The sequence below is a fragment of the Phocoena phocoena genome, chromosome 19 (genome assembly GCF_963924675.1).
Source record: "Phocoena phocoena chromosome 19, mPhoPho1.1, whole genome shotgun sequence".
Classification (NCBI taxonomy): Eukaryota; Metazoa; Chordata; class Mammalia; order Artiodactyla; family Phocoenidae; genus Phocoena; species Phocoena phocoena.
The window spans coordinates 1795991-1811934 of NC_089237.1; the positions used below are offsets into that span (position 1 = coordinate 1795991).

General features: G+C 45.0%; 1 protein-coding gene across 3 annotated transcripts in view; it reads left to right on the plus strand.

The window, feature by feature from the left end:
* The window catches only part of GNA13 (G protein subunit alpha 13), a 36032-nt gene extending 20482 nt beyond the window's left edge, over nt 1–15550 (plus strand). For 2 of the 3 annotated variants that reach the window (XM_065897235.1, XM_065897236.1), the window contains 2 exons: nt 9885–9935; nt 14978–15550. In XM_065897235.1, the coding sequence (XP_065753307.1) occupies nt 9885–9935; nt 14978–15550 (624 nt within the window). The remainder of the gene's footprint in view (nt 1–9884; nt 9936–14977) is intronic. The other variant, XM_065897237.1, reaches the window with a different exon arrangement.
* Nucleotides 15551–15944: the final 394 nt, after the last annotated feature.

The following is a 15944-nucleotide window of genomic DNA, read 5'->3' on the forward strand; positions in this document are numbered from 1 at the left end:
TACATTGGCAGGTGGATTCTTAGCCACTACGCCACCAGGGAAACCCAAGCATTTGGTTTTAATTGAGCACAGACTTTGCTTGGAAGACATTTAGAGAATTCTGTTAGCTTGTTCCTGGTGTTTGCCTCTGGGCATGTCATTTACATTGCAGGTTTACCATTTCCAGTCGTTGCACAGTTAAATGGATTTTGAAGTATGGATTTTTTTTTACACTTGTATTACGGTCTGAAAGATGTTGCCGGAACTATAGTTTGACTTTAGAAATGTATATCTGCTGCACGTTTGCATGAGAATGGAGGCCTACCGTTTTAACTTGACAGCAAAGAAAGGGTATAAAGCAGTTGGACATTGCTTATGATTCCAGTGACACTAGTTGTCAACATGATTTTACCGCAGTATAAAGTTTGCAAAAAACTGTTTTGCCTGTTAGTTTTGGATTGAATTCATTACGAAATGTAATCAAGTCTTCCCTAAAGCTGATTTTGAAAAGCCATTCAGTGTTCTGCATTAGCGGTTGAAGGTGGTTCTCGTTCGGAAAAAATTCGATTTCATCCATTAGTTCAAAATATCTCAGTAAAACCTTACCTCTGCCAAGACATCGAACTGGTGTAATAGGGCAAACCAGCATATTTAGCTTCTGTTTCTGACAGAAATTCACTAACTGGTGATGGTCAAGGCCACGAGAGTGAACTACATTCGTGGTTAACAATACTGGTTCAGTAACAACATAGATTTAATGGATTTCCTACAGAGTCCCTGCTGGCGAAGAATACGTGATGTAACCATCTTCACAGTCTTCATAAATGTGTCCTTTTTCTTCTCCACACATTTTTACCACCATCAGTTGTCGTACACATCCCAGTTCAGGTTGTGCTGATTTAGTGTTTGCTCAGCTTCCTTGAAAATACCCTCATCTGTAGTTCTTCCACACAGCCTATTCATACAGGCTTATTCTTCAGTCACTTCACCCTTGGCATTGATCCCTTGAGTACACAACCGCTGAGCAGTCCGTGGCAGTCCTTGCTTGGCTAACAAATGCGAACTCCTTGGAAACTTGTCAGCTATCAGCTGCAGTCTCATTTTCATTTCTTTCCTCTTGTGAAGAAATTCTGTGATGAGCTATTCCATTTAAAATTTTGTAATTTTTCTGACTATTGCTTTTCTGTAGGAGTTGGCATTATTTTGTAGAGTGCTTGTCTGGTAGTATTGATGTCCGTGTGTACTTTTAGCGCAGTTGTGGGGTCATTGCATAATAAACACAGGGCTTTGCCGTCTCATTTGATATCAAAATGATCCACATTCCATTGTGCCTTGAAAGCGCGACACAGAAAGTCCTCTTCTTTTCTGCTTGTTTTGGTGGACGTGCACTAGTAATAATAAAAAACAAAAAGTCGTGGTATTGCACTACTGATGACACTTGAAACATTTTCACGTTATAACTGTGTCCGTGCAGTTCGTGGTGCAGAGTGAAGAGCACCACGCGTGGCCTGTCACGACTGCTCTCCTGGCGGCGGCCAGGAAGCAGCTGTAGACAGTAAGGACGTAAACCGATGAGCACGGCTGTGCTCCAATGCGGTGTTATTTATGGACACTGAAATTGGAATTTCATATCATTTTCAGTTGTCATGAAGTAGTCTTTTAATTTTTTTTTTTTCCCAAACTCCTTAGATGGGCCACACAAAAACAGACAGTGGGCTGGGTCTGGCCTACAGGTCATGGTTGGAGGATCCTGGTCTAGAATGTATGAAACACAAGAAGGGGGCGCCCCAGTGACTCCCCCTCTGCCGCAGTGGCATCCGCTCCGCTCCTGTGCTATTCCGGCAGCTCTGGGGCCTGGGCCGTTTCTAAAGCCCCTGTTACAGATTACCAAACTGCTTTCTAGAATATGTATGCCTTGCTTTTAAAATATCTGAAGTTGATCCTTATCTCTATAGACTTTAGAAATCTAAATAAGACTTTGAAGTTAAAATCTCCTCTAGATTGTACCTATATTGTTTAGGTAGAGTTGTCCCCTTCCTGTTGCTATAAAGCTGCCAGTAAATGAGTATATTCTTCTTAAAAAGCAGATAATTTCTTCTTGTGTATTCTTTGGCTATCTAGCTGAAATTCCACATCCTTTTTTTAAAAATTTTATTTATTTATTTTTGGCTGCTTTGGGTCTTTGTTGCTGCGCACGGGCTTTCTCTAGTTGCGGCGAGCGGGGGCTACCCTTCGTTGTGATGCGCGGGCTTCTCATTGCGGTGGCTTCTCTTGTTGCGGAGCACGGGCTCTAGGCGCAAGGGCTTCAGTAGGTGTGGCACGCAGGCTCAGTAGTTGTGGTGCACGGGATTAGTTGCTCCACAGCATGTGGGATCTTCCCAGTCCAGGGCTCAAAGCCGTGTCCCCTGCACTGGCAGGCGGATTCTTAACCACTGCGCCACCAGGGCAGCCCCCCCACATCCTTTTAAAGTAGTGCATTCTAAATCCTGTCCTGTATATATTTTAGCCGTGCAGAAGAGGGTGTTGAATAAATCTGTCACTTGTTTGATAACTGGGCCAATAAGCTGCCAGGTATCCCTATAATTACACATTTGTTGAATAGAAGTTATTTTCTAATTCGTGTTCTCAGCTCTTCTGTTACCTTCAAACTCAGGGCCCCTGACCCGTTTTGTCTCTGCAAGCAAAGACGGTCTTTCTAACACATGACTCTTGTAAATGGGGAGGACATTGAAGCCATTCCTAGTTTAGGCTCAGCTCTGTAAAGCTGACACAAATTAATTTCATCTGTCATTTTGTTTTATCCTTGCGTTAACTTCACCAGGGTTCCCTGGCTTTGTCGATAGAAGAGCCTGTCTTGCGAGTAGAACCCAGGCCCACTGGCTGCTCTGCCCTTGTTTAGGCAGAACCCAAATATCCACAGGTTAAGGAAATATGGAAACTTTAGGAGTGCCGCGCCACTGTGGACTCTTCAGCCTTGCTTCGGTAACCTAGAAAGTTATCTCAGTATTTCAAACAGAGAAAAAGAACTAAGGGATGACCTAAAACATCTTAAACTTAAAAAGTCGTAAGTGCGAAATGGCTTTTCTTTGGAATTTTATTAAAAATTCCCTTCCGTAACATAAAGCATACTGTGGAGAGTTACAATAGCTCTCAAGTCATAACCAACGAAGAGTGAGTCTTAAACCCGTGGTCTTTCTTGCCTGATACATGAAGTTGTTTACTTCTGTGTTAGCCAGGAGACTAAGCAACGCAACCTGAATGATGAGTCACAACAAAAGTGACTTCAAGGGTGACAGGCACGTAGATAAAGGAAAGAAGAACTTAAATTTAAATCAATTGTACAAACAAATTGTTGCCTAGGGCAGACAGAGCTCTGGTGACGATGCGTTGAACCACGCGACTTCCTCGTTTTACTGACGGTTAAATTGTGGCCCAGACAAGTCTAGAGACTTGCAGGTGGCTCAGTGTTAGGGAAAGGACTAGATTTAGTGTTAATATTAGACAACCAGAAGACTTTCGATCACCTCTGAACCGGTTAGGGAAAAGGATTTGAGGGGAATCACCCCCTGGTTATTCACACTTCATTCACCAGACACTTGGGGGGGAGGGAGCCAGGCCGCCAGGTGCCAGGCACTGAGCGAGGTATCCGATTTGCATGAGGGCCTAACGCTCAGACAAAAGGCCAGGGCCGAAGCTCTCTGCCGTTATTCACTTTCTGTGTCCTTCATGGTTCAGATGCAAATAACACACATTTTATATTTTTTAGTTTGGTGGGGGGTTTTTGTTTTTTGAGGTTGTGAAAGATTTCTCTCTCTCTCTCTCTTTTTTTTTTTATTTTCCAGTAAAAGGTCTTTAAAGCTACTGTAAGAAATTTCCCTTAGGGCTTCCCTGGTGGCGCAGTGGTTGAGGGTCCGCCGGCCGATCCAGGGGACGTGGGTTCGTGCCCTGGTCCGGGAAGATCCCACATGCCGCGGAGCGGCTGGGCCCGTGAGCCATGGCCGCTGAGCCTGCGCGTCCAGAGCCTGTGCTCCGCAACGGGAGGGGCCACAACAGTGAGAGGCCCGCGTACAGCAAAAAAAAAAAAAGAAATTTCCCTTAAATTACCTAATTCAGAAAAGTATTCATCCTTTTATAGCATGTGTGTGTTCACATATGCACGTGTGCATTTGCATGCGTGTGTTTAAAACTGTTTTGTTTCAGAACTTCATCTCTCAACAGTAAGAGTTACCACCACGTGCATTAAAAGATGATTAAGATTATTCTTATGTCTCCCACTTTCAGTTTCCTCACTAATGCAAGGATTAGTAGTATCACCTATGATGTAAATAGCTTTTTTTTGAGGAGTTATTTTAAACCAACATGTGTTTTTCTTAGGAATAATATTTTAAAGCATTTATAATCCTTGAGTCCTGGCCGGGTGATGGGGGAGAAGGCAAAGGGGACTTTATTTAGGACTTAAAATATTAGGGATAATCCACGCATTTAAATGTGTGAAATGTATTAAAATGTTTTTATTTAGATTTTATACAGTCTCAGGTGCACAAAGGACTTTGTAAATTACACTGATGAAACTTTCTTCAGTAGAAGCTGAAACTTAGTAACAGGAGCACGTGCATATTTGTGTTATATATTATTTGATTTTGGTGAGATGATGAATTCCTAATAAACAAAGGTATGTAATAATTTGAACCCCAAAGATCTAAGTTTCCCTCTTAGGGAATGCAGTTAAATCAGGAAGCTTCAGTGAAAAGAACTTTCTAAATACTTTTTTATATTTGTATTGTAATACCAAGAGAAGAACAAATAGGGATGATTTTTCCTTTTTTACTTTTTTGAAAAGAGAATATAGTCACTCACAGAAGTGCAAAGTTACCTTGTCCATATTTTAAATAGCGAAAATCAAAGCATATGTAATGCAGAACTATTCTTATCATAAATCCCCGAGTCCACATTTATTAATGGCATTAAACATTTTTTGGATTACAGATAGATAATATAATGCATGTGCTGTTTATTACGTAATCTCCACACTTCTTTTGTTTTTCTATTTATTTACTTATTATTACTTTTTATTATAATTTTTTGGCTGCATCGGGTCTCAGTTGCGGCACGTGGGATCTTTCATTGCGGTGCGCGGGCTCTTCGTTGTGGTGCGCGGGCTTCTCTCTAGCTGTGCCGCACAGGCTCCATGGCGCCTGGGCTCTGTATCTGTGGTGCATGGGTTCCAGGGTGCGTGGGCCCTGTAGTTTGCGGCACACAGGCTCTAGTTGAAGCACGCGAGCTCAGTAGTTCTGGCACGCGGGCTTAGTTGCCCCGCGGCATGTGGGATCTTAGTTCCCCGCGTCCCCTGCATTCATTGCAAGGCGGACTCTTTACCACTGGACCAGCAGAGAAGTCCCTCCACACTTCTTTTGCAGCAAAACGTTTGAACAGTTTCACCAAGTGGGAGAAATAAAGACTATATAAAGAGCCTCAGCCACCTGAGGTCAGGTTTTGCTGCCAAGTGAGTGTAGGGGTGAGCATACAAGCAGCGTGTGGGTCGGGTAAGGGGTTGCGGAGCTTAGCTTTGTCAGCCCCTGCTTTAATTTAGCTCTTAATGGCATACATATTTCACATGTAGCGATTATATCGAAATAATTGTTACCTGATGACTTATACGATGTTGTTACGTTAGTGTGCCAAAAGTATTAACTCATTCCCGTAAAAGTGGAAAAATAAACTTCCGGATCTGCTATTATAGGTAGCATCAAGTAAAATATCGTTTTGTTTGTGTCGTTTTATGTTCAGTAGATTCCTTAGAATGTGCAAAAGTTCATTAAAAGCTTTATGAAGTGTACTACTTGTAACTCTCTAAAAAGTTTGTGAATTTGCAAGGTCGCTAGAATGAGTATACCAATTTCCCGATACCCTCAGAAATGATGGGTTCGGTGTAAGCATTTAGTTCTTAAAGGGGGGAAAGAGGCTTGCTGCTTTCGATAACATGTTCATCTTAGGGTTACTTTAACCTTCGTTTATCTGACCATTAGTTAAACAGCAACATTAACTGAAGTAGAGTTTTGTGTAGGTGAACCTTCATCGTCAGTGTGGATGTGGAGCGTGTTCTTTTCTCTTTTACACAGAGCGCCTTTGCTCTGGGGTCCCTAGAGTGATGAGCAGCAGCAGTGTGGGGCCGTTGGGAGGCTGCTTTCTAGCTTAGTACAGAAGCATCTGTAGGACACTCTCCTGTGATCTTGGCTTATTTTTCGTCCTCATAGTTTCACTATTCATCTACTCAGTGTTGTAACTGTCGTGTAGGAGAGAATCAGTAGGACCTGTGTGTCAGTGAGTAGTAGGCGTATTAAAAATGTTGGATCTCTTTGCCTTTAGTGATTCTTCTGAGATCACTAAGAATGTAATTCAAGAGCGCATAAAGCTGTTTACACAACATTATTTTTAAAATATTAAAACCTTATTTAAGAGGTGGAGATAACTCAAATATCCAACATTAGATTAGCGGTTTTAGTTAACGTTTTAGCATATAAATACTGGGAATTATTTTGACCATTAAAATGTACTTACAGTTACGTAAGTGAAAAATAAGGATGCAGATTTGTCTATATTATTTCAACAGTGTTAAATATACAAAAAGTGATTGGAAGGCAATCTCTTCAAGCGTTAACTGTAGTTGTTTCTGAGCGATGGAATTAATGATTATTGCCTCTTTCCTTCTTTGTTCCTTTTTCTAATTTTCAAGTTTTCCACAGCGAATTTTACTAATTCTAAAATCAGGGAAAGTCAATTAATGCAACATGTAACACCAGTCAAAAAACACCTTTTTGGGGCTTCCCTGGTGGCACAGTGCTTGGGAGTCCGCCTGCGGATGCAGGGGACACGGGTTCGTGCCCCGGTCCGGGAGGATCCTACATGCTGCGGAGCAGGTGGGCCCGTGAGCCATGGCCGCTGAGCCTGTGCGTCCGGAGCCTGTGCTCCGCAACGGGAGAGCCCACAGCAGTGAGAGGCCCGCGTACCGCAAAAAAAAACCAAAACAAAAACAAAAAAACACCTTTTTGAAATGTTTTAAATTTCATTTAAGGTATTTAACATTATGTAAGTATTCAATATGCACATTACTGAAAGGGTAGCAGTTCTGTAAGTCTTACTAATACAGAAACAGAGTGACTACCTTTTATCACATTTGTCCAAGAGACTCTACCGTGTATACTTCAGTGTAACAGGATTGGTAATATTCGTTTGAATTTTACTTTTTAAAGTACTTTAATACTTTAAAGTACTTTAAATATATAGCCTTTATATAGTACTTTTAATATAAGTAAATATTGATGTTATTTAAAGATTAAGCCCAAATTCCCTTTGGCCTATATATGTTGTCCATCATAAAAACAAAAATATTACGTTTTTCATTAAAATGGATGAAATAACGCAAAGTACCTGTACAGGCTTGACCAAATAATCTCTTCATTACCCCAGAATGAATTTTTTGGAAGCTTTTTCTTTTCCCTTCTCTTAAAAATCATCTTTAGGTGCTGTAGACACTGTACGAATATTCCAGGTCCAGAAGAAAGCAGACTCCTCTGCCACTGCTCCTTTGCGTCACAAGGAGATCGCAGCCAGGCCTCCCACCCCAGCGCGCCCACCACAGCGCACACCCGTGTACGCGCTCGCCACCATGTGCTTTAAGGCAGCAGTTCTCAAGTGCGGTCCGTGGACCACTGGGGATCCCAGGAACCCTTAAAAGGAGTCTTCATGTTCAGCACTCCTGAGAGCGTCACTTAAGATGTTCTTTCCCTTCATTAAGCTGACACTCGCACCGAGAGAACAGAGCAGCAGGGCTGCAGCTGCCAGCCAGTGCCCGAGCGCAGATGGGGTATTAGCCCCAAACACACCACTAGTTGGTGTATTCATCACCGCTCTACATCTGCAGTTTAAGACACACACACCAGGTTCGCCGAAGAGATCCTTGATTAAGCAGTAAAGATTGTTTTAGATCTCAGTTTCAGCAGCTCTGTACTACGCTGTATGATGGCTTGGGCGGCACCCTGAAAACGCTCCTGCTGCAGGACCGTGGTCTCCAGGGAAAGTACTTTTGTGACTGGTTGTGACGTGAGCTGAACTAACTGTATCTTTCGTGGAACATCATTTCTACTGGAAAGAAACAATCAACTTACTCAGACTTGGGCATTTGACAGGCATTTTTTTAGAAAATGAATGAAGTTGAGCCTGCCAGTTCAAGGAAAGTAACAGTATTTGTTGCCATTGATAAAATTTGAGCTTTCAAGTGAAAATCAGAATTTAGGAAAACTTGTATCTGCCCACCACTGTGAGGTTGTCAACTTCCCAAGCCTTAAGGCTTCTTATGAGATCATTATGATATTAATGAATATGATTTCTTAATATTATGTCATGAAACATGCCAACATTTGGAAGATCTGTATACTTAATTGCCCACCATGTTCCGTGTGATCAGCGCTTGGTGTTACAAAATTGTGGGTGGGTGAAAGACCCATTCAAAGTACAAGATAGACCAGCGAATTTTAGTGTCTGTAACAAAAGTGCAAAAAGTTCATCAGTAGGCTTTCCATTCCACAGGGACATCACTTTTAAGAAACTACCATTTAAAAAAAAAGAAAAAGAAAAGAAACTACCATTTGTCAAATTCTGGTGTAGAAACAAAAATATCTACAGTTACAAAGGTTATCAAAATGCTCCCTTTTCCAATCAGCATTCTTTGTGAGGCCAGATCTTCATATGCTACAGCGGAAACGACCTGTAGTAGCAGTTCAGATGCAGAAGCAGAAGTGTCTCACTGGCTTTTATGAAGCTACACTAAAATATGTTAACGTGAATGGGTTTATTATTGATATTTTTAAATGAATTAATAAATATTTGTTACAATGTCTCAGTTTTACTTTCTAATGTGGTAAGTATTGGTAGCTATAACCCACTTAAACAACGTCTTTTTGGGATCCTGAAGAATTTTAAAATGTATGAAGGGATCCAGAGACTAAAGTTTTGAGAACTGCTGCTTTAAGGCCTCGTGACTCAAACTGTGGTCCCAGAAATGACCTGAATTGCAGGAATTACGTGCCCGCCCCTGCCCCCTCAGATGCCCCCTCAGAACCTGCAGTCAGACAAGGTCTTCAGGGGATTCTCTTCTGTGTGAAAGAAGCACTGCCTTCTGGAGCTCGGGCAGGACAAGTGCTGCACTGGTAGAAACCCAGCAGGACAGGGAGGACGCTGGGAGACTCCAAGGCACAGCCCTGCCTGTCCTTTGTTCGAGTATTTCCTCTTAGGAATGTATTCTCCTGCACTTTAGATGTTGGAAATTGCCTGAGGTCTGATAGAAGTCTGGGCTCAGAGAGAGTAGACTGATCACTCAGGTAGGGAAGAGAGGTGAAGCCTGGATTGGAGAGGTGAAGCCTGCAGCATTATTCAGGGTTCAGGAGCAAAAAGGCGTGTCTGTCTAGGCACTTGCCTGTTAGGTGTTCTCACCTCATCCCTGCTTCGCTTCTGATATAAACGTGATTGGAAAATGTAGACAGAAATAATCCCACCTGAATTGTAGTTGTATGTGTATAGCAAAAGCAGTTTTCACCTTTTAATTACATCTTCCCTTTGGATACACAGATATATCGGAACACGTACATGTGATCCTGTCCGAATGGATGAGTGCTTGGGGTATCGCTTCTGTAAAGACGCTGTGAGCCTCACCAGGCTGTAGCACTTTGACAGAGGCAGACATTTTATGCGTCTTTAGTGGGGTTAGCTGCTCAGTCTGAAATTGGTGACTAAACGAAGTATGTTTGGGTTTGGATTAAGTGTACAACCGGACAGTTTAATATAAACTGTTGTAACAAAGTCTTCCATTTCTAAGCCCTAATAACTATTTATTTTCTTCTTGTTTTCAGGGTGAATCTGTAAAATATTTCCTGGATAACTTGGATAAACTTGGAGAACCAGTAAGTTTTCAGACTGAATGTTTGTGTTTATTGCCATTTGAAAGCAGTAGTTAGGATAAGGAAACTTAGAAAAATGATGTATTAAGCTGTATCCTTTTTCCTAGTGGCAGTATGCCGACTGTTCCTGCTTCATGTTTTCTCCCTCTCCTGTCCTGACCTCTGCCAGTTCCTTGAGGAATGCCCTGCCCACTATTTTGTGAAAGTAAAACTCTTTATGGAAAGAAGTTTATGCTTGAAAATGAGATGGCACATTAACTAGCCTACGTCAGTGTCTTTTGCTTTTCTGTAAGTGGAAACTGAAAGAACGCGGTGGGCTGATTGATTTCAGAACTTTTCAGCAAATGGTATTTTCCAGTTCAGGACCCCCGTGTGTTGGGTTGGAGCGTAGGAGGCTGGATTCTCAAGGCCGTGATGTGGGAGGAGTCGCCCTTGCAAAGGAGCTGGACCATCAGACTGTCCTGTAGTGCGTCCCTTGAGGCCGTGGCCGACTGGTGAGGGCTGGTGCTGGCCGCTCTCCGTGTTGGACTTGTGCAGAGACTTCACTGGAAGGAAGCTTTGTGCTGCTTAGAAAATGCTCGAAAACCATTGCCCTAGCGTCAGTGGTGACCCATTCAATTGAGTATAGCTTCGTATGCCGCCTCTTAAACCAGATTTCTGTTGTAAAGTTTAATGTGGTTTTATGGGTTCTTTGAGATGTTTAACTTTAAAAATAAAACAGAAGGAAAGCACAAAATGAAACCTGTGGCAAGTAGGAAAGTAGCATGTGTGTGTCTAGAACGCTGTTTTGCATTTTCCCTTCTTTTTTTGTATTTTGCTAAATTACACTTGTCTGCCGTTCAGTCAGTATGTGTTTCTCCCACCTGTTTCGTAGACACAGGTGCTCTAGAAGTTAGGGTCTCTGTATTTGTCTGTTTTTGTTCACTCAATCCACATCAGTGAGACTTTGTATTAAGACTTATTTCATTGTCACTTTTCCGTGTGGTCAGATTGCAATAAGCCTTAAAAAAAAAGTTCCGTATAAGCCAAATGGAGAGAAGCTTTAGTAGGTAAACTAATTCTTTGAGAGTTATTTCACGTTTTCTGATCCCAGGAGTGCGCATTCGCCCCGTTCTTCTCAGTCTGCCTTTTCGGACAGGCCTTCCTTGAGCAGCCATTCGAGGCGGGTCCCCTCCGCTGTCTCCAGCATCGGCACTGGCGCTTCTCAGGCTCCATTGTCCTTCTTACAGTTGGCCTCTTCGCTTACAGGTTTTGCTGGTCTTTCCCCCGCCTCTTTCCCTGAGGGCAAGGACCTCGGGTCTTGGTTGTGAAGGGCTGAGTTCTTGCTGCCCGGTGACAGTGCCTGGTGCCTCGTAGCGTCGGAACGAGTGACTCGGAGCCAGCCCCAGTCAGTTTGTACTGGCTGCTTAGAGCCTTACGTTGAGAACAGTTTTGAGGCCACATCTGGAATAAAAACAAAAAAGTGTTTTTGTGATCAGTAGGTAGTTGTCAAGGCGAGGAGAATAAACGTGGGTGTGCTGCAGACTGGCCGCCCACTCTGTACACGTCAGACAGCTCACGGGATTGCGTTTGCTTCGCCATCTCTGACTGAAGTTCTGGGACCGTTGAATCCCCGCCATGTGCCAAGCCCCATGACCCTCTGGGAGATGGAACCACAGGGTCAAGGACAGGGCTCTGCAGCCAGACCCCCAGAGTTCCAATCCCAGTTCCACCGCAGACTGGCTGTGTGGCCTTAGGCATCTCTAGACGTTAGTTTCTTCATCCACGTCATGGGCATAGTAAGAGAACCATCCCCGTTGGGCTCGGGGGCGGTTACGTGAAATAAACCCCATGTCTCAAAAGTCTGCTCAGGCTGCCATAATGAAATACCACATACTGGGTGGCTTAAATAACAGACCTTTATTTCTTGCAGTTTTTGAAGCTAGAAGTCCAAGGTCAAGTTGCTAGCATGGCCGGTTTCTCGTGAGGACTCTTCCTGGCTTGTAGGCTGTGGCCTTCTCGCTGTGCCTTGACGTGGCCTTTGCTCAGCACACACACGTGCAAGAAGTGTATGGCCTCTTCTTTTTAAGGCCACCAACACTTACCTGATTAGGACACCACCCATATGACTTCATTTAACCTTGGTCGCCTCCTAAAAGCCCTGTCCCCAAAGACAATCACACTGAGGGTTAGGGCTTCAGCACATGAATGCAGGCGGGGTGTGCGGGGACGGTGCCGGGACGCAGTTCAATCCATGGCACCCAGTGAGGTGTTCAGATTGGTGCCTTGCAATTGTAATATCTGCTCGTCGTTAGCTGTTTGGTTCTTTGACCTCCATGTTTAAGGAACTCATTCTAGTCAGAGACAAAACTAACATACATAAAACAAGCAGAGGACGAGTAAATGAGACTGATGGTGAAGATGGTGTTAGTTCATGGATGGAGAAGCTGGAGCTAGCCCTTGAGAGGACGTGAGCCTGGGCGGCTGGGGGGACGAGGGGACGCGCATGGCGGGCCGTGCCTGGGGCCAGGAGGCACATCTGTCTGACAGAAGTGCTTGGCTCTAACGTACAAGAACAGATTTCAGGAAGGCAGTCACCAGGGTCTGGATGCGCCGTTCGTCGCACAGTCACGCATCACGCTGACTGGACATGCGGCGGTCTCAGGATGTGAGGCTCGTGCAGCTCTCCACGCTGGGCTCTGGGGAGCCTGACGAGGTGGGGCAGAGTCTGCCGGTTCCGGAAAACAAGGAATAAGGAGGGTCATGGAAGCCGGGTCAGCGAGGTCCGGTCTGCTGCAGGGAGGGGCCTCACCGCCAGCTCTGAGGGCATGGTGCAGGAGGGGTGGTCTCTGGGGGCTTAGAGGTGGACCCAGGAGGTGCGGAGGACCAAGGGGCAAGATGGTAATCCAGGCTGAGACGTTAAAAAACGGGGGCGGTGAAAATAAAGAGGGGAAAGAAAAGGTGAGGAAGGTTCAAAGAAGGAGCAGCGGGATTTGATATAAAGTGGGAGGTGATGGAGAAGGTCCACCGTGAGGGGCAGGCCGTAGGCAGGAGAGCGTCCTGGTGGACGGGGCTGGGGACGAAGACGGTGAGTGTTGGGACTGAAGAGGCTGCATCCGTGGAGGGCTGTCAGGTGCACACGAGTAGGGGGGCCGTCGCTGCCTTGGTTTCCCTCTCTTGGCAGAAGTGGTGACAGTGGGAACCGCTAGACAGGAACACACGGGCCGTGTGCCGAACCCGGTTCCTAAGCGCTTCACCCACTTGCCGTGTTTAGTCCTCACAGCACCCCGTGGGTGCTGTTGTCTGTGTTTTTCACAGGTGAGAAAACTGAGACGCAGAGAGGTTAGGTGATGACTTGTCCCGGGTCACCCAGGTGGTCTGTGGGCAGCTGGCTCTAGAATCCACAGTCCTAATCCCCGTGACTCTGCCAGACCCTTGAGAACTTGATTACCTCGTCCTGTGTTTGCGCTTTATGTGAATTAGCCCTGAGCTCCTAACTAAGGCAATAATAAAGAACTTTTAATTTCTATGAAATTAGAAAATTAAAAATTGCCCCTCGGGGCTGGCCTGTTTCTGAGGCGGCTGGCACGCACGAGTGCCGTGAACCAGCCCCACCTTTCTGGAGAGCAGGTGGACATTAAGTCCCAGTCGTGAAAGTCTTCACAAGCCTCGGCTGCGTCACCATCTTATTCCTGGTTATTCGGTTTCAGGAAACAGCCCAAAAGGGGGGGAAAGAAGGATGTGCATGAGAATTTTAATTGCAGCATTTATATTATGCAAAAAATTGGAACCAACCTAAATGACCACTAGTAGGGGAATATTTATGTAAATGACAGCACATTGATCTGTTTGATGTATGTTATGCTCTTTTAAAATGAAATACAGCCGTATCAGCATGTGAAACAGTTCATGATTAAATGCTCAGCCAAAAGCCGGGGCCGGGCAGAGAATCGGGGTGGTGCTGATTACAGGTGAGGCAGGTGCGTGTGTGTCTGCGGGAGCTGGGGGGACACGTGCGAACCCCAGCGTGTCTCATTAGAGCCCTGTGGGCACTTTATACATCGCTGTGGGTTGCAGACAACTGAGAACTGCTGGTTTTTTTCTTTTTTTTTGATTCTTGCTACACTATTTTAAGGAGATAAGTATTCACACTGTAATGAAATTTCAAAATCATAGTATTTGGAAAGGTATAAATTGCAGCACTGTGAGTAACAGTTGGCATTGTTTTAAAACCTTGCCTTGATTTAAAAAAATTGTGACCTTGGTGATGAGCATTTAAAGCCTTCCTGTTCAGTATTGGCAAAAAGCTCCATCAAAGTTCTGGAAAAATACTAAGCTGAGAAGAAAGAACCGGTTTCACTGCCCAGGGGCACTCACTGTCGGCCACAGCCAGGGGCTCGGGAGGCCAGCAGCTTCCGTCCGTCCGTCCATCCATCTGTCCAGGGTCTTGGTGTACCCTCCCTCCGAGGCACCAATGTGTCCGGGCATGGGTGCCGGCAGAGGAGAAAAGCTGGGGCCCTGCCACGGAAACGGCCCCCCAGCCAACAGCCGGGAAGCCCCGCAGAGTGAGCTCCGTCAAGGGGGCAGAGCAGAGGCCGCGTTGCAGCCGTGAGAACATAGGCGACCCGGGTAGAGCTTTCGGTCCTGCAGGCGGGGGCACGGAGCAGGGGCCGCGGGGGGGCGGAGAACCTTGACTTGGGGCCCCGCCGCTGTTGACAGAGGGGCGAGGAGCCGTGACTGTGGCCGTGGACACGCAGCGGCGGGTGGCTGCTGGCACGGTGGGCGTCACGCGTGGACGGGCACTCGGGTCGTCCGGCAGGCTGAAAAAATCATAGACGCCTTCATTTGCAGCGAATTTCGAACCAGTGCGGACGCTCACATTGCAGCGTATCTTGCTGTTTTATGATGAGAATCAGAATAGCGTTGATGCTTTAATGTTACCAGGGGATTGTCATTTAAAAGATACTTTTGTTTACGTATCCATTCACTAGCCCAGTTAGTAGTATGTTAAATATTCTCATTACTCCTGGATTACTGAGTAGGAAACGATTTTTTTTCTTTTCCAGGATTACATTCCATCACAGCAAGACATTCTGCTAGCCAGAAGACCCACCAAAGGCATTCACGAGTACGACTTTGAAATTAAAAATGTTCCTTTCAAAATGGTTGATGTAGGTGGTCAGAGATCAGAAAGAAAACGTTGGTTTGAATGCTTCGACAGCGTGACATCAATACTTTTCCTTGTTTCCTCAAGTGAGTTTGACCAGGTGCTTATGGAAGATCGTCTGACCAATCGCCTGACAGAGTCTCTGAACATTTTTGAAACCATCGTCAATAACCGGGTTTTCAGCAACGTCTCCATAATTCTCTTCTTGAACAAGACAGATTTGCTTGAGGAGAAAGTGCAAATTGTGAGCATCAAAGACTATTTCTTAGAATTCGAAGGGGATCCCCACTGCTTAAGAGACGTCCAAAAATTCCTGGTGGAGTGTTTCCGGAACAAGCGGCGGGACCAGCAGCAGAAGCCCCTGTACCACCACTTCACCACAGCCATCAACACGGAGAACATCCGCCTCGTCTTCCGTGACGTGAAGGACACCATCCTTCATGACAACCTCAAGCAGCTCATGCTCCAGTGACGCACAGGACACTTGCTGTCTGCGCACCTTTTTGTCTTTTTGATTGTTTTCGGTTTGTTTTGTCTTTTTAAAATAGAAGTTTACAACAGGAATCAGAAAAATCTTGATTCTGTGTTTAACTTCTTGGAAATCTTAGTCGTTCTTCTGCGGCCTTTGGTTGTGGCTGAGAGCCGCTGAGTAACACGGGGCCAATATCTGCTGAGGCTTGGCTTTGATCTCTTTCACTCCGGCTTCCATTGGAGTGGAGTCATTTCCTGCCAGACCTCAGACAAGGCATCCCTCAGGCTTTAAATTCTTCCACTTTTCAAACTGAATTCTCCTGTAGTGCCAAGTATAGAAGGTGTCCTTAATATTTGTAGGTCTGAGGTTGATATGTTCAGTTCTAGAACGAGTA